This window comes from Perkinsus marinus (genome assembly GCF_000006405.1).
Source record: "Perkinsus marinus ATCC 50983 genomic scaffold scf_1104296931952, whole genome shotgun sequence".
Lineage (NCBI taxonomy): Eukaryota > Perkinsozoa > Perkinsida > Perkinsidae > Perkinsus > Perkinsus marinus.
The window spans coordinates 674611-695517 of NW_003215582.1; the positions used below are offsets into that span (position 1 = coordinate 674611).

Consider the following 20907-nt stretch of genomic DNA (forward strand, 5'->3'; position numbering starts at 1 on the left):
TGGACTGGTTTCACATTCAAATTATTCAGGATCGATGTTGTGCACTCATAGCCAGTCCAGTGGCTTCGATGGACAAGCGTGTTTTATAATGGTTCGAGGTGAAGTCGAACAATTCCAGTACTAAGTCAGCTGAACAATCTAAACATTGCTGCGATCTCGGAGTGCAAGTCGGAGTTATTCACCCCCATGATAAATTGGTTGTGATTACTCTCTTCCGGTTACACTCGAGTTGGAATCTGTTTGTAGCTGTATGTGAGAGGTGGTCACGAAAAGACCCGCGAGAGCGCCTTCATTCTTCTGGCCTGAAATTTCCAGGGACTTGACCATCGCGCGAACGCAAAATGTCATGGAGAAACGTGTGGCGTTTGTCCACCCCTCGTTGCTGGAAATATCATCCCAGATCCGCAACCCGTTAATCATCCTGACCATATCCGCGGATATGAGAGAGGTCGATTGACAGGATTACAGCCAGCGGCGTGAGTGCCGTACCGGCATTTCGTGTGTAAAAACTCGAGTTAACAAAACACCATCCCCATCATAGTGTAATTTATCTTGGCATGGTAGCATACGATAATGTTGCCATGAGATGACACTTTATCGTAAATTCATTCGCTATCATCCGTTCGGCTGCTGAGACTCGTCACATGCACAAAGTGTTTCCCACCAAACCGTGCCTGAAGGGACAAGTCTGCGTGCACCGGCCAAACTGTCGCTATACATTCATCCAACGGGGCTGCACTGCAGACCGTATTCGTATCATCTATAGCAGTGGACCGCATCACAGATGTATCCTCGGTATCGCTATTATGCTCGAGTGAGCCTTCAAATCTGCGACCATGAGATCCTCCACTGCGGGACTATACATGACCCCACCGGCATAGTAAGCATGGTAAAACCTGTGGTGGTGCCCCCTTCCCCTTAGTACTCCTCTGGGAATCCGAACTCTGTTGGTATCTGAGCACGACTACAAGCAATGTGCATTCCCAAAGCTCTCACAGAGCTATCAGCTCCTTCACGCATAGGATGTCATCATCGATTCCATTAATCTCCTGCTCACAACTGGAGCCACTCCGTTGGCTGATGGACCGGGCGCTGCCGGTCCCCGATCCTGCCGATAGTCCCCATCCCTGTTCCGAATCTTTCGGGTGTGTAGTTGGAAGCCCCAGCCTGTCACACAACATAGAAGTTCCTCTACAACACCAGCGGGCCGTTCCTCATGGTCTTCCGGCATTCACCGCTGGCCAAGACTGTACAGCTCATTACCTCTCCATGAGAGGGTCTTCCTTTGGCCTGGAGATGTGCTTCACCTAAGAGAGCTATCCAACTCCTTTGATGGGCTTTATGCTCTTCGTCTGGGCTCCACTTTTCTCTTCCATTCCATCAACTCCTTGCATTTAATCAGTTGGTCATACGCCACCGTGAGCTGCCTCTTGTCGAATAAGACAACTGCTCGCTCATACGAATGCTTCACCGAATGCGGCCAGCGTTCTAGATTTGCTTGTGTTTCCTGCATAAGCATATCCCCTCACAGAGCCTCCCTTGGCTCTCCAACCTGATCCCTCTCTTTAAAAGAGGTCGAGACTGTCTCTATCGCATGCATGTTATGCAGTGCACAACCAAGAGGTAGTCCAAACTTCTCCAACAGCTCCCCGGCTAGATAACTCTCGGACAGTGCAAGCGAGGCCTTGCCAGCATCCCAGTACCTATCCTCATTACTAGTCCATGTTCGCTCAAGTCGTACCGCTCACCGTATCGCTAGGTTGAAATGACCGATGATCGTCCTGATTGGCATGACCACACGCTCAGGAACTTGCACACGCCCCTCCGCTTCGCGAAGCTTGGCGATCACCGCCTCGTCTCGAGGCCGTATGCGAAAGCACTCACGCCATTCAAATACCTAGCAACGCCACATGGGCCGCTAGAAACGAGGGAGAACTAACAGCTAGTCGCCATTCGCCGTTCCTCTCATGTGCTAGAGCAGCCCCTTTATGGGTCAGAAATCTGGTATATGCCGATGGATGAGGAGACGCCGTTACCGTTACTGCTGCATTTGTATTAGACATGAACTACAGTGCGGATCATAGATGTACATGTTTGAACCCTCCAGGGGAGACAGTAGCGCTGGGCTACCCCAAGTCTTTACGAACACAAAGCATGGGCTCCTTTGACATGAGAAACAAAGTGTAGCCTACAAAGATGATAACTGCGCCTCGTGAGGTGTACGCTGATTTATCGTTCTCACGATAGCCGATATATCCCTGCATAGAGAGGCCTTTATGAATCGGGAAAGATGGCGAGACCCACTTGAATTTGGGGTGGTCCTTCGTACGCATCATATCGAAGAGGATGCTCTCACTGGTGGTCAGAACCGCTCCTGCTCGCGAGAGACGTTCGAAGGCTGTCGACCTGTCCAGCAAACGACTGGCGGAAACGCCATCTGTAACCACGAACCTGCAGGTGATAGGGCTGAGTCAATCGAGACAGGGATGAGCCTACAGAGTGGCATCTGGACGGTCTGTGAGAATATCCAATGCAGTTTGCATGATGCAGACATGAGCCTCGATACCGCACAAAATGAACTGATCTCTTCTGAGATGCACAACATCTGCATTGAGCAGATCTGAGTGACTCACTCATGGAAATGAGTATCCAAGTACTTCTTCACCTCCTCAGTCATCATAGTAAAAGGTTTCTTGGCAAACACTGGACAGCCTTTGATATCCAAGGCGGCCACCGACCCTCCAAGCTTCTCAGGATACTGCTCTGAGAGACCAGTCGAGGACATTGACGATGAGCTTCTCACCTGTAACGACTACGGGGAAGTCGAGAACTCTGGAGGCGCTGATGAGCGTGTTAGCTGTCTGAACGATGTGTGGCTGAGCACAGCAGTAAATGAATCGATAAATGGGTGGTAACCTACCATATTCTGAATCGTCTTGGCGAAAGCATCCTGCAAATCACATACCAACAACACCGCTTTCTTAGCAGAGGATCGAGCCAGGACTTTACTCACCATACAATGAGGTAATTAGAGAGCAGCCACGGCCCAAGCAGTTCCCCGTGATTGAGCAACGCAAACCAGTATGCGGTAGAACACGATCATAGAAAGGAATGTAGGGCTGTTGAGGATTGAACACTGAACACGAAGAGCTGCTGACATTAGAGTCCTTGTAGTTGGTCTTCATGGGACGTCCTTGAATTGATTGTTCGGACTATAGCAGAAAGCTCCCTGACAGATAGCACAAGTCGATATTCATCTCGGCGTAGATGGGATCATTGCGAGATACCCACCCCTTTGGACTTACTTGAAGTTGGCATGATCCTTAGTCCGCATCATGTCGAAGATAAGGCCCTCACTAGTGGTCAACACTGCACCCACTCTAGACAGACGATGCAGGGCAGTCGATCGATCCAATAGGCGACTCGAAGATATACCGTCGGTGACCAAGAACCTAAGGCGATACAACAATGCGACGCCAATGAGGACCGACTGCCCTCACTACACAGTAGAGTCAGGGTGTCCAGACAGTATGTCCAGAGTAGTCTGCGCTATGCAGATGTGCGACTCGATGCCCATAAGAATGTACTGATCACGCCTGGAAGGGAAAACAGCCGGTGCTAGATGCACAACATAACTGTGGAGGTGACAGAGCAAGCGCGTACCCTCGGCATTCCTTCTCGAGATATTCCGTCACATCATCCGTCATCATGCTAAAGGCGTGCTTGTTGAAGACTCGACAGTGAGAAGTGTCAAGCTCGGGCAACGTGTGGCCTAGTTTCTCTGGGTATTGTTCTGAGAACCAAGTCATCGCACTATACACTTCCTTGCAGTACGCTAACGTATCAATGAAAACCTCCAAACACTACCAGTAACAACGCCTGGTATGTTCAAGATATTTGCGGCACTGAGGAGTGTATTGGCGGTCTCCACAACATGAGGCTGACCAAACGAGCGAATAACAACAGCACTCATCTACTACAACCACCCTACCATCTTTTGTATAGTCTTAGCAAATACTGGCTGCATGTCACACATCATGAACACCGACTTGGCGGCACAAGCCCTGATCATGTTGCTAGCCGCTGTTGGGAAAGACATATTTCGAAACTCAGTGGTGTAACAAAAACTGACCGAAGACCTGATGGGTCCACAGCACGATAAGACTAGTCGTGGTATTGTGAACACAACTCCGGTGAAGGTCTACATGGGGACATGAACAAAAATAGATCTCTTCCTCGAGAAGTCACTGCAGTAGTGATTGACCAGTAGTGCAGAATTAGGCGACTGTCTGTGTCGCATGCCACCAAGAACGACGACCTTCTCTCGGGAATGACCTTGCGCACAGTCCGAAAGTACACAAAAATAGCAAGAAATAACGCGAAGAATATCACGTACTTTAACCAGATAGTAGTAGTAGTAGTCGACTTATTCTACTGAATGACTAAATGAAGGCTAGACTTTCAAAAGAGAACTACTGAATGATATGAGCTGAGGAGAATTAGGATACCACTTATCGATGTTTATGGATGTCAACTGACAGGTATAAACGAGCACTACAGCTGATGATGACTACTGCCCCTATCTGATGGCACAACATCTCCACTTGACACATCATAGCCTTCCTTGGCTATGACCTCGGATGGCGAGTACGTCGCTATGCTACCCCTCCTATTCGAGGACCCACTTGTACGAGGGGTCTTGATACGAGACCGGCGAGCAGAATTAACTACAAGGAGACTACTATCCATGTGTGATACGATAGAAGTCGTCCTTACCTGTAGCACTCAACTGTGGTTGCCTCTCTGGAGTGCTGAGCTTGTCTATGGTATCACTCTCCTCCCAGACCCGGAACCAGTCCACGTCCATATGGGGTGGGCATGGTGGGATATCACGTATCTCATCTTCCCTAGTACCTATGAGAACCTCTACTAAATGATGACTGTATCCGCGGTGACCACCTATTTTGATGTTTTCCCTCTCGAAACTGTATACTAGAATGTTCTGGCAAAGTGCCCCCAAACGGAAAAGGAGTGCACTAAGGCGATACCAGGGGAATGCAATAAACCTGCAAGGCTCCACCAGTACATAAACTACGTACCATCTGCTCACGTAAGGATCCCAGCCCTAAGCTCCTTCCTTATCCGCAGCACGACGAGTTGGAAGACGATAAGCACAGAATAGAGTACAATAGCATTAAGACCAATCATCACTATCAGGCCCAGCCAGTCTCGTAGGAGTAAACCACATACCAAGAAGACTCTCATCCAGTCTAAGGCGATGGCTAGTAACTGCGATATAAAAGCGTATTGTGACTGATAGGACGTCGACAATGCTGAGAGAGAAATCCCGTGGAAAGCAGATAGTATCTGCTTTTCACGGGATTTGCGTATCAGTACACAGAGAGCGCCATACACTGCTGGACGTGAAGGTGGTCGGCGTGTAAGTCAGCAACACCAGGGCATTTGAGTTTTAACGCGGTGATGTTATCCTTGACATTGAGTAATATCGACATGACTTCACAAACGGCCACAACACGCAACGCTCGAGCAACTTTCGCGAACTGCTTCTCCTTTCGAACTCATGGTATATGAGCCGTCATATACATATAGACACTCCATCAAAATACCCAATACTTCCAGTAACATTCCAGCACCGCCTTAATATCGGCGTTTTTATCTAGCTGAGAACCTTCCGGAGCACTAGAGTATTAAGGTTTGAAGAACATATGATGCCCTAATCTTGAACTCTTCATATTTCACTAACCAAAGACTGACCAGACCACATTGCGTCGAGAAACATCGAGTTGGAAATAACCCTGCCGCTATCAGAGTTACCTCTTGAAGAAAGTACGGCTTGAGCGCCCAACTGGGACCATGACATAGCGAGGACGGGTTCACCAACTCGAACAAGTAAGTGAACGTCTTCTTATGGGAAGTCAGCTCCCATGACTTAACCCTTTGACGGAACAAGAACTAACACTAGGCTACTACCGATACGGAAGAGAATATCAAAGCTACTACCTTCCAAGAACCAGGAGCATATGTTGGTACGAGAGTCTGCGCACACGAGATGATCTTGGAGTTGTCCCTTTTCTTCAGCAACAGCAACCCCATATACCTGGCGAACTCTTACCACCACGAAAATTCCGAGGGTCTCACATATCCTCCCCGTTAAAAACGGTATCGTGCTCGAAAAGTATATCATCCAATGACTCGCGATCCCACAAAGCGATCGCCCCATGACACGATAAGCACCTATGTGTACAATGAGGACCCTAGCGACCCTGAGGACCTCCAACCTCGAAAGCATAGCTTGGAATAACTTATGTACTGCAGCCATCTTATATTCAACATCCTGACATTGTAAAAGCAAATTAGGGCTCCCATGAGGAGACACTGCGGTAATAGGGAAATGTACCTTCAGCAGATCATATACCACCGCTGACCGTATACCATATTACCGCCTTAATATCAACGTTTTTATCTAGCTGATCTCGAGGAATGTGCAAATCATCGGGCAAAGGCACATCGTCATCAATGATCAACGCGTATCTGCAGACCCTGTGATCACTGGGCGTTGCGCTGTTACTACCTGAAATTCGCCGTTCTTCCTGTTGAAGCTAAATAGGGTATCCAATAACGATTGCACCAATAAAAAGCGAAGGTCTTATTGCCTTCAGGAATATATAAATAATTTATATCGGGATGGACCTACCATAACTCGCTCTAAACCCCCCTTACATAGATGCAATACCTGTAGAGTAGCCCATTGGGTCTCATCTTGAGGCTGTAACGACGCCCCATTATCACATACAAAGATGTGACTCGGCGGGAACACAGCTAATGCTGATCTCAAGGTTTGACCAAAGGTTTCCAATTTATCCTCTGTCATGGTGGACAAGTGACATGCTATCATCAGACAACAGTCTTGTGACATGGTTTGGTTCACTACCTACAGCGACACCCTACATATACCGAACATAGCATGCACAGCAACCTACAAAGTCTAAGCTCATAGTGGCATCGCTTTTGTTCATAGGTAAGACCATGTCCGCAATAGGAGCCCCGCTCTCGATGTCCCGACCACTACTATCTCCAGATGGAGCCGTGGCCGAAGACTGCCGATCTCCCAGCTGACGACGATCGTTTGACGAGGACTCCGCCACTTTATGAATTGCGTTCTGAACAACCACAGCTATCCCAGCACAATAGGTGAAAGAATACTACCTGCAAATGGCGACTGAAAACAGGAGCGCTCGGCCACTTAACCGCGAGGCATGCAATGAGGAAGAGGAACACATCCAAGAGGACATCGACGAAGATGAGGACATCCAGCCAAGTTCTGACCTCCCAGAAAGATGCCTCGCCAACGAACACTTCCCATAACTGAGCGGCACCACAGCTAACAAGGAGGTTCCTCGCGGTGATAGTCAACCACTCACCGAGCTCTGACTTCGCATTTGCTGTGGTGAGAAAAGCAGAATGAGGTATAGTAGACCTACCAGGAAGACGAAGAAGAAGAAGTTAAGTAGAACCTAAGGAGGTTTGTACCTATCTTGTTGATATTGAGACTACTACCCTTCGAAACATGTACTTCTTGGAAATCATGCTCAGCTTGGCAGACCTCAGCTCCTTCCATTGTCTCAGTCGGCGACGCCAAGCATTCGACTCGAATCGCTTACGAGGATCACGACTATACATCAGTGAATGCCTGAATGCAATGAAGTCTACCCCAGAGAGCTACACAAGGAGGTAATATCCTACTTTTCCTTCCTGGAATTGTTGCTGACTATACTCCGCTCTGTCAACCATCCCGAGGGCAAGGGAGTCGGCAGGACCGGGCTCCTCTCTAGCGGACCACTCAATGAGCTTTGGCTCTCCATGGGGATCTCGTTATTGTTATTGAGCCCTCTCGGAGTCTCGTGGAGGTTGTTTGTGCTCTCCGAGTACACAAGTCCTACTCCTCCTCCTCCTCCTCCTGCCACACTAGCACGAGCACTGTACTGCAGAGATGACCTATACCTAAGCAACATACAATCCACACACAGCAGATGCTACGGCCCTACAGCTCTGGAGAGGACCGGTTCACTGCACTACGATCCGTCAAACAACCTGGGGCTCTGAGACGTGGTGTAGTGAGCATCCCTCCAGTCGGTGGTAAAGGAGGCAGAGGTGCGACCACATAACGTAGGTCCGAGCTGATCACCATCTCCACTCAATACCATCGGAGCATGACTTACGATGGGTACATCCCAGGACTATCCTGAGCTACAGTCCATGGAGTGATCGTGGGGGCCTCTGACATGGCCAGCATTGCATCGTTCCTCCACCGCAACTCCACGTGGAGACGAACTTGTCTAGTCAAAACCAGCGGTGCCAGAGCATGCTCCCACTCGAGGGCTCACTCCTTCTTCGCTGGCAGTTCTTTGGCCATCCTCTGCATCCCCAGCATTTTTTCCTTCCTATTTTCCATATCCACGTTCCTCAGTAGGAGTTCAGCGAGAAGCCAGAAAAGTGTAATAAACACTGTTGCGAGGACCATGCCCCTCATGGTGATGACATTGGATGGCGTCAAGGTATAACCCTCGTTACCTGAGAAGTGACATGAGAAATCCAGCACGGTATTCTAGTATGAACTACAATAGGCTCCATCGAGCACGTCAATGCAAGGCATCTCCACGTTGACCGTTTTACCACCATTACCACCAACACGAACAACACACATTTGTGGGTCAGCACCAAATTTCCTGTCCATCTCGAGCCTGTCCGGATCGGGGCATCTGAACAGCGTCACGAGATACTATACCCGCGATCCTAATAACATCCGTATCTCCCCGCCGAGAGCAAATGCGAGACACGCTGATGTTTACTGTGAGACCTAACCATAGACTGAGCTGCTCATACTACGTTGATACTCACGAATAATAAAGGAGCTCACCTATAAAGTACTATATATTTCATTTCGTGATATTCTAACTACTACGAGAGAATCTCATTACAATAACATATGACAGAATTGAAAAGCTATATCCAGGCTTCCACAAAGACGCCCTTACCGAGTCCATTGACCATTCTGATAGGTCTGGCAGACGTCACTGCACGAATGTTGCATATAGCAAAGTATATCAGTATCCACTTTCCCGAAGGAGGGTAAGACACACCTGAAGAGAGAATATGGGATTGGGAATAACCACAATAACTATGTGATGATTCCGAAGTTTACTTATTCCTGCGCTCTCTCAGTGATGAGATTTCCGGTACAGCAAGACTCGCATTAACAAGAGTCTCAAGGGTTAACGGAGAAGCCCTTAAGGATACCTAATAGGGAGGACCTTAAAGACTAGTAGCTGCACTATCACCTACCTGGCACCTAGGTCCATCAGGGCCGACCCCTCTATGTTGAGAAGCATCCTGTATAGGAGGGCACTTAGCCAACGGCCACTCGCCACTCTTAGGATCATATACCCATTGATACCCCCAAGTCCACCATGTACAGGCAATCGCTACCGCCAATATGAGGGCCACGAAGAGAGAGACTGTACGTTCAAGAAGGGGGAGAATCGGCGGCTTGGGTATTTTCACAAGAGATACCGAGTCCACTTCAGTCGCCGACATACTAGTACTACTAGAGTCGGAAGAAAGACAAACTGATTACACATGAAGTAATAGACATCTTCAACACGAACAAGTAGCTGTAGGGGAAAATCCGTTAACGATAATGTCGATACCATCGAACGACTCAAAAATACGCCGAGTTGAAAGCCATCACGAGCCAGCCGCCGGCCATAAGGAACCCTCCGATGGGCGTTATAGCTCCCAACTTCTTAATGTGAGTGAGCGCTAGAGCTGAGGAGAGAGAGAACAGTAGAAGGACACTATGCAACATGAGGACAACTTACTATACAAGCTGCCGGAGAATATGAGGATACCGAGAAGAAAGCAGATTGCAGCCCAATTGCGACCTGATCCCTTATGAGCCATAGAGGCAAGTACCATACCAAAGGAGTGGTACATCTGATACCGCACGGCCTTCTCCCATACCTAACACAAATCCGCACTAGGTTGCGACTAGGCGTGAAGAGTATCTTTCTGCACGCATGCGCAAGACCTAGACCCACCTCGAGCTCATAAGGTCCGATATCGGACCTTGACTTCAACCCATGAGCGCCGAATGCTCCAGTGAATACACCAATGCAGGCTCCTAGACAGCCCAAACGGAACCATAGTACTTGAGAAGGATTCACCATAGGCGCAGAAGACAATGAAGACGGATTGAATGGATGATCCATAATACTAACAACAAGGGACAGTGAGCTTGTGTGCTCGTACAGCTGCTCGGTCTTAGGTTCATCTCCCCAATGAATTGAACTAACAACTGATAAACTCAAGAATAGCATCCCACAGAAACCACTCAGAATGCCATGGCAAACCATCCAGCGGCCATTAGAAGCCCTCCTACAGGGGCGACAACCCCTAAGCGCTTGACACCAGTGAGCACTAAGGCTGAACAAAGAGAGAACATGACTTGCCCAGCACGATGATGGATGGAGGCCTTACCGTAAAGACTAGCTGAGAAGAAGAGGGTGCCCAGTGAGAGGAGTAGAGCAGGATAGTTCATTCCCGGCCTTCTATTGATGTTAGCAGCAATGATGATACCAATACTACTCAGTATTTGGTACCTAGCTGCCGTTTGCCATACCTATTGCGACGAGTGAAAACTGATAGCTTCCTTGTTTTTGTACAGTACCTCGATATCGCGTGGTGTGATGTTAGGCTTAGAGCGAAGGCCATGAGCACCAAAGGCGTCGATGAGGACACCTGTACACGCACCAATGCAACCCAGACGGTGCCAGAACATAGCAATGCAGGCAAAGGCTAAACCACAGGGCGAGCTTAACAACGAGACAGGGGTCCAAGCAGCACGAAACTGGTGCATCATCCATGGCGATGAAAAAGAGACGGATTTCATTTACGAGATGTACGAGTCAAGAGGACGAGTGGACGATGGTGACTAGGAAGACACTAAGCTGACGATACTGCAGTTTGCTGCTGCTAGTGGTGGTGGTGACGGTGATGGTGATGATAATTTCTACGATTATGACAAACGATTTCGATACAAAGACGAAACGACAAAAATAGAGAGTAGATAACAAAAATAGATTCGACTTATTCATCATTTGATATACAATACGAGAACATGCACTCATGCACAGAATTGTAGACGACATTTGCCACTACTGTTGTTGTGATGACAATTACTCTAGTCGGTACTTAGTCATGGGGTAGTGGACACAGAGAGACAACTTGGGGATTACTGGGGGTAACCAGCATTCTAGTCTCTCACGACGTAGTGACCATGATACTGTTGTTGTTGATAATGATGATAGTGGTGATTATTGTATGGGCCAGTGAGCACTCCTGAGCGTAGTAGTGATGCAGGAGATGATGCCACTGTGCTCGGAGAGGCTGCTGCGCCTCGACGAGATCCTAAATATCGAAAGGTGTGTGATAGAAGGATGACGGACATGCTCACTAGGCAAGGCATGAGATGCCGTAATAGGCTTCTCAACGGGCTCACTCTGAACCCACACTGTGAACCAATCGACATCAGGATGAGGGGGGCATGGGGGGATGTCCCTTATCTCATCCTCTCGAACACCTGACAACAACCGGAAACTTAGCCATGAAAGCGATGACCAAGGAACTTGAAACCGCTGACTTCACAAACCATAATCCTTAGGATAGGACAAACAAAGTCTTGCTAGTGCGGAGGGAAGATCTTGTGCATGTCAGGTTCCCTCAGCCGAGCTCAGAAGTTTCCTCACTGTACGACTATCAATGGAAATTTCGCTAAATTTCCTCAGAATACCCCCTCACTGTCATCAGCAAGCCCAGGAAACTTATATCAGCGTAGAAGGCCTACCAATTTTAATGTTGGTGCGTTCATGACTATAGACGAGTAAATTCTGGCAGAGTGCTCCAAGTCGGAAGAGTAATCCACTTAGACGATACCAAGGGAAGGTTATGCACCTACAACCTCCACAATGCGGTGTGCCCCGATGGCTGTCTGATGAGGGATGGTGCTTACGTGCACAGTGTACTACGTAGCTCCTTCCTCTCACGCAGCACGACGATTTGGAATACAGCGACAACGAAATAGAGAAGGGCCGTGAAGACCATGGTCATCATCAACAGACCGACCCAGTCTCTTAGTAGTAGGCCACAAAGGAGGAACACTCGGAGCCAATCGAGAACGATTGCCAGTAACTGATAAACGTCATCATAGTAGCGATGATAATGATGACAGACCTCCTGCATGAAGTACGGCTTCAACGCTAGACTAGCGACATGGCAGAATGATGCAGGATGGAATACTTCAAACAAATATGAGAATGTCTTCTTGTGAGACGTTAATTCCCATGACTTCACACGTTGACGGAACAATACCTAAGCCACCAATACCACAAAAGTATCAATGATAGTAGTAGTAGGCAGTACCGTCCAGGAATCAGGTGCATAAGTAGGAACGACGGCTTGAGCACAGGATATGATCTTAGAGTTGTCCCTTTTACGGAGCAGTGATAGCCCCATGTACCTGTACAACGGTTTAGGTATCCATGAAGACCATCTTTAGTTACATATCCTCGCCATTGAAGACCGTATCATGCTCATAGAAAACCTCATCTAGAGCTTCTCGGTCCCAAAGGGCGATGGCACCATGACATGACAAACACCTGGCAAACTCTCGAGCCACATCATAGACCTGCTGCTGCTACTACCTAGACATGGTAGCCTGTAGTAACTTGTGGACTGCAGCCATCTTATACTCCACATCTTGACACCTAACCAGAAGGTTCGGCCGCCCATCTGGCGATGCAGCTGTGATCGGGAAGTGCACCTGACCAAGGCTCCTCACAGACGTATGAAAGAACCCAATGCCCCACAGCTTTTATGCTATGGTCCTTTTCAAGATGCTCCTGGGGGATATGAAGATCTGGAGGCAGGGGGACATCATCATCAATGATGACTGCAAACCTGATGGGGCAACCCTCTTCCACTGCCCTATCGCTAAGCCTACCTAAAGTCCTTAACTCTAGAATACCGCGAGAGGAACGGTATCCAATACTTGTTGCACCAGTAGAAGGCGAAGGTCTTATTACCTTCAGGAATGTATAAGTAATTGATATCAGGATGGACCTAACATCCAACCTAGCGCGGCGGTCTCTACCAACTGCTCACCTGCTGAACAGCCCACTGTGTATGGTCCTGTGGGCAGAGGCTTGGTCCGTTGTCACAGACAAAGATGTGACCAGGAGGAAACACCATCATAGCTGATCGTAGTGTGGTAGTAAAGGTATCGAAACGCTCCGCTGTCATCGTGGACATATGGCAGGCGACCATCAGGCAGCAATCTCTGGTCATTGACTGGTTCATAACCTGAAAAGGGAGGAGTAGCAGCTCCCCATGGTCAACATCATCGTGGCCGTGCTCGGACGTACAAAGTCAGCGGTGACCGTATCCTCGCTGCTGTCGCGACTGATGTTGAGGTCCACCGCCTCGTCACCAACGTTATGAATACCCATTGGGGAGGCGTGGTCTTCCTCGTACCCACGACCCTCCTCCAACCCTTCGTTAGCTACTTCATCGACTGCTATCTTCATAGCAACCTGACAGAATACTCATCTTCACAATCGATGAAAATGAGCCCACCTGAAGGTGTCGACTGAACACCGGCGCTCTTGGCCACTTCACCACACAGCAGGCTATAAGGAAGAGGAAGGTGTCCAATATGACGTCAATAAAAATAAGGAGGTCCAACCATGACGACATACGCCAAATAGATATGTTCCCAAAGAGAGCATCCAATGCCTGAAGTCGACACTAGATGCTTCTACCGAGGGGACCACACTGATAGACGTACCGTTCGTTTGCTCTTCATCTGTTGTGGTGAGAAATATATTATCAGGTAGAGCGTAATAATTATAAGTAATAGGAAGAATATGTTCAGAAGGATGGTCCGGAAGCGTTGCTTGGTGAGGAAGGTGGTCAGCTTCTGTTCCCTCAGTTCCTTCCACTGCCTCAGTCTCCTCCTCCAAGCGTTACTCTCATACCGCTTCCTAGGGTCTCTTGATCGTAGCTGTGATCTCCTATACGGACCATGCTCAGATCAGCGCCGTATTGCATGCACCTACACTTTGCTGTCCATTAGCCCAGCACTCCCACCAACGCTGTCATATGGTCCTGAGCCTAGAGGTGTCGATGAGTGATGACCAGATGATGATGTGTGAGGGACCGGCGAGAAGGCTGAAGGCAGCACTATTCACCATCGCATGTGCCGGTCTACCCGCAAAGCTCCTCGGTGTCGCTCTAGGAGTGATAGCAGTAGTGGCAGTAGGAGCAGCAGACCCCATCTGGTGACTGTAGACGGAACTTAGATCGTATCTACCATTGCGAATGCAGCCGAATTGAGGAACACAGATGGCGTTACGCTGTGCCAGATATAGAGGAGGTATCACTATCGGCCTTGTACGCTAGCTGTGCCTCCTCATCCCATCTCAGCTCTATCTGAGCTCTCAGGTACCTGCCACATATGCTGGCTATAATGACCGTTTGGAAACCTTCCGTCTCACGCTCGCTTCTCAGGGAGCTCAACAGCCATCTTGGCCAGACCCTCCGCCTTCTCCTTGCGGAGGTTGATGTCGACATGACGGAGTATGAGCTCAGCCACGAACCAGAAGATGACAATAAGGACCACACCAGCGATGAGGCCTCTCATCGCCACTATGTTGGAAGGGGATACACTGTAGTCATTGTTGCCTAGGGAGAAACGTCGTGCGAAACTAGAGGGGGAGGAAGGCCGTACAGTAAGAGCCATCGAGGATATCAGCACAGTTCATGGTAACCACCACAGGTGAGTGGTCTGTCCTACGACCAACAAGGATATCACACTGGAGTGGTACAGCACCGTAGGCCTCATCATCATCGAGGCTCGAGGGGTCAGGGCATCTGATAGCGGACAATGATGTAAGATCGAGACGTATTTGAGCACACCTCCGTGATGAGCCCGATACATGGCATGTGTTGCCGCAGTAATCTAGTGAGTAACAAACAATGTCGGTCTCGTGATGGGCTCTAGACGGTATCACGCACTTGCCACGACTGAACGCTAAGCATACTGGCTCGACAGTAGAGGGGGCTCACCGTTCATTCAAGTTGGAGTTCTCAGACACCGCGAAACCGTTCTCTGCTATGATGGCCACAGCAGCGGTTCTGTAAGGAAGGGAGACCTACAGAGTTGTGATCAGATCAAGGGAAATGGCTTGTGTACAGACCTGGCAACGAGGGCCGTCTGGGACCTCTAGGCTCGCGGCAAAGGTGTGAGCTAACTGTGGACATTCGTATATTGGGTATATGCCAATGCTTTCCTCGACTACCCATGAGTATCTAATGTGGTACAGGAGGGTATGGTGGCTAGTGCTAGAGGCTCACCCCCATGACCACCAAGTACAGGCTGTTCCTAGACTGATGGTGAGGGCTATGAAAAGGACTATGATACGTGTTATTATTGGGCAAAGGGATGGCTTTTGGACTCGGGGCACCTTCAACGGAGCACGGCCTGTCTCCTCAGTTGCTCCTACCATACAACGGTTGGATACTATTAGAGTAAGGACTACTGCAGCCAATATATACTTCTGACCAGCACTCAACCCAACACTCCTGGTACCGTTGTGGCCTAAGGCTGAATGAAGTCTGTCCCGGCCTTCGATGATGTTTTCGTGAACATGCGCTCAAAAACATTTCGCTCCACTCAATATAAGCGCATGATGAAAAGCGCGCGCCCAACAATATGATCGAAATCGTCTCTACACTTCCCATCGCAATAAGACGACCTTCCAAGTGATTTTAACAGTGTGACTTGGAGATGCATCCAATTTCAGCTTTGATGCCGAGGACTACTCCAAAGTCAGGCTACTGGGGTAGGAGGCGATCAGTAAAAGCGGACTGCCAACAATGATCCACACTTCGAACACCGTCATCACAGCCATTACCCTCTTTAATTCATTTTCCCACTGGCCCATTGGCCTCGGTATCCCCTCGATCTGCAATGGTCAACTTGATCGTATTTGCTATCCTCCTCGTAGGACTTGCTGATCTCCCTTTGCACTGCACTATTGAAGATGTTCAAGGTTAGCAATGAGCCTAACCACTCACGTATTGCTAGTGTTTTCTAGGCTGGTGGCAGTTGTATCTACTGAAAGGCCCTGTACCAAGCTGGAATGGTAAGGAAGAGCAGGACAGCTTCTGTGGGTATACTCCCATCAATAGCAACGAGGCCAACATAGCCCGTGGCAATCAGGTACTCACTCCATCATTCACTGTTGGCATGCTCCTGCTATGGTAGATACAACAGCTCATGGATGCATCAGCGCTGAGTGGTCTCGATGGACTAACGTCACACACTACTGAGAGGATACTGAGTACCCTTAGTGCCGATCTCTCGCACATAAAGCAATCACCAAGCCTTAGATATGACTCTGTCATCGAGCCCTGTCGTCGACTTGAATCTCTCAATGGACCAGGATGTCAGTGGTGATGGTGTGCTTCGGGACCATCATCTGAAGGTAGGCCTTCCCCAAACTGTCTGGAAGAGGACTCGTATCAGGTATTGGATATTAGCGGTGCATACAGAGGCAGCTGGTCTGTCGGCTACGATGAGGGTCTCGTGCTGAAGAACCTAGTCCTGAGTAAGCTCGACGTGCCTAGGCCCAGCTCACCTTCCGATTTTAGACAACAGCGCGGTGCCGCGGCACTTGGTGGCCTTCTTCCGCTATCGCTGCCTCTCTGGGAGTAGCCATTGTGGGGACTATGCAGACTTTGAAGATGAGTAAGGAGGCTGGGCTATTGTGGGCGATGATTGCGGTTTGCAGGTTCGGCACCACTCAGGGCTATGAGTCGCTATGTGGTCAGACTCTGATAGGATGGTGGAGCTCGCGTAGCGGAGCGAAGCAAGGATGCTTTTGGATGAGAAAGAAGAGTGATGAGGAAGCGAATAAAGTGAGCTACTCTCTGAGGGTATCAAGTTGCCTTAAAGCGCCCGATAGGTCCATAGTGTGGCAGTCCTACCAGGGTCTATGACACCGTCTGCATTCATAACCCTGAGGGGGAGAAGGCGGAAGGCTAGCATTACCCGGTGAGGCCTTACGAGCTTACAGGCGCGTGTCAGCTACTCTCTGAACAACGGTTGTGTCGGTCTGACCTTGGACGCATTTCTCTTCAGGGCTCGTGCAATTGCTCTGATGACGAGGAGTGGTAGTAGTGGTCTATTAGATGACGTAAGCTGGGGCGGCCAACTCCTCCCCATTGGGCGCTCTCAGATCAATGTAGATGAGGACACCGAGGGGTATGCTAGGTTCAAGGGCAGGTAAGCAGGGAGTAATAGTGAACAGTGCCTTAGTGTGGTTCCGATCAGGTATCATGTCTTAGCTGATGGCGCGTATACAGAGGACAGCTACGCCGAGGAGGTCAGAGAGCTCGTCTTTGCAGTGGCCAAGCTAGGCTACTCAGGCACCCACCAAATACCCTCCACAGCCTATAGACGAGGCCTGTATGAGTACTAATAGCATTGAGGATGCCGACCTCGTGGCGTCCCTGCCAAAAGCGTATGATTTCCGTGATGAAGTTCCGCATTTTGGAAGTACTATGACGACTCTTGACCTCTTGACTAGGGCTTGCTCTCAGATCTAGAGTCTCAGCAGATGCTATGTGGCAGCTGCTATGCGATAGGTGCGGTGTCGGCCCTTCAAACTGCCATTGCTCGGCAGTTCCAACTTCTTGGGATGGACCTGCCCGACGACTGGGGTCTGTCCGTCCAGGGGGTGAGCGGGAAGAGTCACCATCTCGTGGTGCCACTCAGTAGCTCTGCTTAGGCTTTATCGTGCGGTTATGCTTCTCAAGGATGCAACGGTGGATTTCCTGGTGAGAGTGTTGGAGAGAGGTATGTGAGACAGTAGCATTATGGCAGGTATCATGGCATTCGACCTGACTGTCCAGGGTGTACCTCGAGCTTCCTGCATGCCGTAAGATGGGGCCTCACTGTGTGTGTGTTGATCGAACTCGTGTCTTACTCGATATTGTCGTGACGCATAGCATTGATCCCTCCCCGGCCTGATTGGCGGTGAGTAGCCAATGTTGTGGCAGGTATCAGGGGACTCCCGAAGCTTGTGACCGATCATGCTATAGAGATTCCACCAAATTGTGGTATGCCAAGGATTTCGCATACGTTGGTAGGTTCAGCTCAGCAGCTCCTGACTTGAGAGTGGCTCTTCCTTAGGGGGCTTCTACGGTCGTTGTAGTGAGGCCCAGATGAGGCAGCATATAATGCAGTAGGATGGGGCCTGGTAGCGGTGGCTTCAGGGTTGTACTGTAGGCAAGGACCGGTCTCGGTGGCTGTGAATGCACAGAGCGACCTGCTCCCCAGACCACCTCACAATATCACAGGCTTGGATGCTGGGGTACCCTATGGGACGGAGCACACAGTGATTGGGGAAAATTCCGTGAGCAAGTTGGTTGGATTTCTGCACGCATTGGTTTTTGTGGGAAGGTAAGGGTGAAGGCCACACGCCTATTGCCCTCTCCTGGGAAGGATGTGTTGGGTGCTCATCTCCTTGTGGACACCAGCGGCTTCCGTACGATTAGTAATACAGTCAGCAACACGTCGTTGATACAGAAAGTTGAAGCAATAGGTAAGCACTACGCAACAGGTTATCGTTATGGTATTGCCTACAGCGCCCTCTAGTCGAGATCTCATTATAAGGGCGGCCTTAGCGAAAGGGGTCACTTCATGGCCTCAAGTGGCACATGAGATCACTCGCGTGCTCAAGTCAACCGGCCTGGGGGAGTACCAACTTCACGAACCCCAATACCTCGGTAATATGAGTAGCATAACTAGTCCATAGTGTGAGCTTGTTTGTGCCCCGTGGGGTCGCTGATAGACTTCTAGGAAGGGTTGTGCGGAGCTGATCTACGGAGTTGTTGTGATTTGGCCAAGGTGGGGGTGTTAGGTATCGACCAGTGGGAGTACACCAACCATGCACTGCTGGTCGTGGGGTGGGGATCTGAGATGGATCACAAGGCTGGCAAGGAGGTGGACTACTGGATAGCGCGCAACTCCTGGGGCGCCGACTGGGGTACCTTAGTGTTCTAACGGACAGGTCTTCATCAGCCTCACCCCTTCCAGGTCCCAACAAGGATGGGTATGTGAAGATACTCAGGGGAGTTAACTTTGGTGGTATAGAGAGACAGGCGGTTGCTATAACACCAGACCCTTGTAGAGGAGCTTTCAGAGGTAAGCCCCGAGTTACTGTCATGTGGGATGTGCGCTATCTCACTCGTGCTAGAGCATATGGACCGTCACCTCCTCGAGACGAGAAGGTCGATATCATCGTTACCTCAGCCCATGCAAGCATGTTATACAGCAGTATAGTGCTCATCTTATCAAGGGTCTTTGTGTTCCTAATAGAGTACGGTGGCGCCGGGGTGAGACCTGATCAATAGAGGGCATGAAGGGTCTCTTAGAGGGAGCGTCAGTGGAAGTTACTCTGCCTTGATAATGCGATGGTTGGCTTCTGCCATTGCAACAGCAGTTGTAGTGAAACGAGTAGTGGCTGATTTGCCGAGCCATTGTACTCGCGAGGACTCGCGAGGTGGTCTGTCGAGTGGTAGTGGTAGTAGGATTAATGGTCCTCGCTGTGTTAGGCAAGTGGCGACTGTATTTCTTGAAGGGCCCAGTGCCTGACTGGAGGGCTGATACTGGCGGCAACTTTTGCGGATATACAGCTATTAATTCTAACAAAGGCAATCTGGCTGTGGGCCAGAAGGTACTGGTGACTCGTTCGGTTGTGCAGAGTAGTTGATCTCAGATCGATGAACTTATGCGGCGGGAAAGACCGACTAGTGAGGACTTTAATGAGATCCTTGGTAGGGGTAGTTGAAATACTTGTGTGACTATGTGTATAGGCATGTCCGTCGATGGGGAGCCAATAGAGATTGAACTGTCCCTATCACAGAAGATGGAAGACGTTTATGGGGAGAAGGATGCTCACCACTTGATGGTGGGCTTGTGGGTAGGGGCGCCCTCTAGCAGTCGGGTCTCAGGTGATGGATGCGGATGATAGCACACTGGAGTTGGGGCATTGGACCATGGGCTACGACGAGTTTATAGTACTTGATAACTTCAACCATCCTAGATCTAACGACAGTAAGCGGCTTGTCTAGTAACTAGACAGAACACACTCGCCTCTGACTAGACTCTAGTTCTGTGTCCCTGTCTAGTCCCGAGGAAGATAGATTTGTTCGTTCACTACCGGTGTACAGGGGAGAGGGAATGCGGTGGAGTTGAAGACGCTGAGTCGCCGTAAGCGGCTGATCGTGCGGATGATAATTGCCTGCCTTGATTGAGATGTCAGGGATGGTACAACAGAGGGATATGTTTCCTACTGCGGCCGAACGCTTGTTGGCTTCTGGTCCGCGATTGACGGGTCTAAGCAGGGCTGTGCTTGGGCGAGGAAAGTCGACGCAGAGGAGGCCAATAAGGTTAGGAGGGTTAGAGAATTGGGGATTCATATTGCTGCTGATGGTGTCTTAGGTACACAGCTTGGCAGTGTCTCATAGGGAGGGCGGCTCTGGGCATGCGACTAAGATATTAGCACCGGAGTTCGCTGTAATGGAGCCTATGAGGGACGTGGGGGAGGTCCAGCCTCATGTGAAGGGGGTAGGAGCAGCTGCGAGTCTTGTTGAGGGGATGTGTTTCCGGTCAGGTCGAGAGCCAACGACAACTGGGCTATACAGGAATGAAGGGGAAACGGTGAGGCCGGCAAGCTGCAGTGATCCTGAGCTTCTGTATCGTAG

At 49.7% G+C, this 20907-nt stretch overlaps 9 protein-coding genes across 9 annotated transcripts in view; 1 reads left to right on the top strand and 8 right to left on the bottom strand.

Moving 5' to 3' along the window:
* Window positions 1–2188: 2188 nt before the first annotated feature.
* On the bottom strand, window positions 2189–3016 carry Pmar_PMAR023736 (conserved hypothetical protein; the record flags this gene model as incomplete). The annotated part of the gene is made up of 6 exons (XM_002785964.1): window positions 2189–2258; window positions 2305–2451; window positions 2497–2589; window positions 2634–2763; window positions 2804–2876; window positions 2921–3016. 6 exons carry the CDS (start codon window positions 3014–3016, stop codon window positions 2189–2191), a joined length of 609 nt encoding a protein of 202 aa, XP_002786010.1.
* Window positions 3017–3301: 285 nt separating this feature from the next.
* Pmar_PMAR023737 (conserved hypothetical protein) lies at window positions 3302–4099 on the bottom strand (the record flags this gene model as incomplete). Its single annotated transcript, XM_002785965.1, has 5 exons — window positions 3302–3452; window positions 3504–3596; window positions 3664–3793; window positions 3868–3940; window positions 3992–4099. 5 exons carry the CDS (start codon window positions 4097–4099, stop codon window positions 3302–3304), a joined length of 555 nt encoding a protein of 184 aa, XP_002786011.1.
* A 412-nt stretch (window positions 4100–4511) lies between these two features.
* Window positions 4512–5208, bottom strand: Pmar_PMAR023738 (hypothetical protein; the record flags this gene model as incomplete). The annotated part of the gene is made up of 5 exons (XM_002785966.1): window positions 4512–4534; window positions 4686–4727; window positions 4777–4914; window positions 4960–5066; window positions 5111–5208. The coding sequence occupies 5 exons, from the start codon at window positions 5206–5208 to the stop codon at window positions 4512–4514; spliced, it is 408 nt and encodes a 135-aa protein (XP_002786012.1).
* Window positions 5209–6952: 1744 nt separating this feature from the next.
* Pmar_PMAR023739 (hypothetical protein) lies at window positions 6953–7701 on the bottom strand (the record flags this gene model as incomplete). The annotated part of the gene is made up of 4 exons (XM_002785967.1): window positions 6953–6997; window positions 7228–7386; window positions 7503–7535; window positions 7579–7701. The coding sequence occupies 4 exons, from the start codon at window positions 7699–7701 to the stop codon at window positions 6953–6955; spliced, it is 360 nt and encodes a 119-aa protein (XP_002786013.1).
* A 700-nt stretch (window positions 7702–8401) lies between these two features.
* Pmar_PMAR023740 (hypothetical protein) lies at window positions 8402–9615 on the bottom strand (the record flags this gene model as incomplete). Its single annotated transcript, XM_002785968.1, has 5 exons — window positions 8402–8592; window positions 8641–8780; window positions 9057–9161; window positions 9224–9318; window positions 9364–9615. 5 exons carry the CDS (start codon window positions 9613–9615, stop codon window positions 8402–8404), a joined length of 783 nt encoding a protein of 260 aa, XP_002786014.1.
* A 124-nt stretch (window positions 9616–9739) lies between these two features.
* On the bottom strand, window positions 9740–10247 carry Pmar_PMAR023741 (Inner membrane protein ygdD, putative; the record flags this gene model as incomplete). Its single annotated transcript, XM_002785969.1, has 3 exons — window positions 9740–9846; window positions 9900–10041; window positions 10119–10247. The coding sequence occupies 3 exons, from the start codon at window positions 10245–10247 to the stop codon at window positions 9740–9742; spliced, it is 378 nt and encodes a 125-aa protein (XP_002786015.1).
* A 164-nt stretch (window positions 10248–10411) lies between these two features.
* On the bottom strand, window positions 10412–10858 carry Pmar_PMAR023742 (Inner membrane protein ygdD, putative; the record flags this gene model as incomplete). The annotated part of the gene is made up of 3 exons (XM_002785970.1): window positions 10412–10503; window positions 10558–10699; window positions 10748–10858. The coding sequence occupies 3 exons, from the start codon at window positions 10856–10858 to the stop codon at window positions 10412–10414; spliced, it is 345 nt and encodes a 114-aa protein (XP_002786016.1).
* A 93-nt stretch (window positions 10859–10951) lies between these two features.
* Pmar_PMAR023743 (hypothetical protein) lies at window positions 10952–15672 on the bottom strand. Its single transcript, XM_002785971.1, has 23 exons — window positions 15490–15672; window positions 15333–15444; window positions 15202–15287; window positions 15052–15159; window positions 14864–15006; window positions 14631–14817; window positions 14489–14581; window positions 14345–14442; window positions 14193–14304; window positions 13922–14147; window positions 13711–13869; window positions 13500–13667; window positions 13240–13437; window positions 13079–13197; window positions 12945–13035; window positions 12780–12898; window positions 12639–12734; window positions 12499–12595; window positions 12310–12447; window positions 12089–12267; window positions 11924–12030; window positions 11534–11659; window positions 10952–11487 (listed from the first exon to the last, which is right to left on the bottom strand). Exons 1-23 carry the CDS (start codon window positions 15639–15641, stop codon window positions 11333–11335), a joined length of 3069 nt encoding a protein of 1022 aa, XP_002786017.1. The 5' UTR covers window positions 15642–15672; the 3' UTR covers window positions 10952–11332.
* Window positions 15673–16105: 433 nt separating this feature from the next.
* Window positions 16106–20907, top strand: part of Pmar_PMAR023744 (cathepsin c, putative) — a gene marked incomplete at both ends in the record, with an annotated part of 8739 nt that continues 3937 nt past the window's right edge. The window contains 30 exons of the mRNA XM_002785972.1: window positions 16106–16187; window positions 16233–16357; window positions 16403–16478; window positions 16528–16622; window positions 16664–16745; window positions 16789–16885; window positions 16929–17055; window positions 17103–17191; window positions 17225–17333; window positions 17376–17422; window positions 17471–17522; window positions 17566–17695; window positions 17740–17876; window positions 17928–17976; window positions 18023–18077; window positions 18199–18284; window positions 18332–18383; window positions 18428–18536; window positions 18602–18695; window positions 18787–18927; window positions 19062–19187; window positions 19238–19345; window positions 19756–19877; window positions 19920–19977; window positions 20017–20111; window positions 20155–20257; window positions 20332–20413; window positions 20466–20592; window positions 20645–20770; window positions 20817–20863. Of these exons, the coding sequence (XP_002786018.1) occupies window positions 16106–16187; window positions 16233–16357; window positions 16403–16478; window positions 16528–16622; window positions 16664–16745; window positions 16789–16885; window positions 16929–17055; window positions 17103–17191; window positions 17225–17333; window positions 17376–17422; window positions 17471–17522; window positions 17566–17695; window positions 17740–17876; window positions 17928–17976; window positions 18023–18077; window positions 18199–18284; window positions 18332–18383; window positions 18428–18536; window positions 18602–18695; window positions 18787–18927; window positions 19062–19187; window positions 19238–19345; window positions 19756–19877; window positions 19920–19977; window positions 20017–20111; window positions 20155–20257; window positions 20332–20413; window positions 20466–20592; window positions 20645–20770; window positions 20817–20863 (2828 nt within the window). The remainder of the gene's footprint in view (window positions 16188–16232; window positions 16358–16402; window positions 16479–16527; window positions 16623–16663; window positions 16746–16788; window positions 16886–16928; window positions 17056–17102; window positions 17192–17224; window positions 17334–17375; window positions 17423–17470; window positions 17523–17565; window positions 17696–17739; window positions 17877–17927; window positions 17977–18022; window positions 18078–18198; window positions 18285–18331; window positions 18384–18427; window positions 18537–18601; window positions 18696–18786; window positions 18928–19061; window positions 19188–19237; window positions 19346–19755; window positions 19878–19919; window positions 19978–20016; window positions 20112–20154; window positions 20258–20331; window positions 20414–20465; window positions 20593–20644; window positions 20771–20816; window positions 20864–20907) is intronic.

Excerpts from the sequence above, each read along its gene's own strand:
- Pmar_PMAR023743 (XM_002785971.1), bottom strand. The coding sequence starts at position 15,641 with ATGGTAGGAGCAACTGAGGAGACAGGCCGTGCTCCGTTGAAGGTGCCC. Across the intron at positions 13,198-13,239 it reads CACAGTGGGCTGTTCAGCAG|GTCCATCCTGATATCAATTA; the intron begins GTGAGCAGTTGG and ends GTTGGATGTTAG. Across the intron at positions 12,596-12,638 it reads GTCTTCAATGGCGAGGATAT|GTACATGGGGCTATCACTGC; the intron begins GTAACTAAAGAT and ends ACCGTTGTACAG.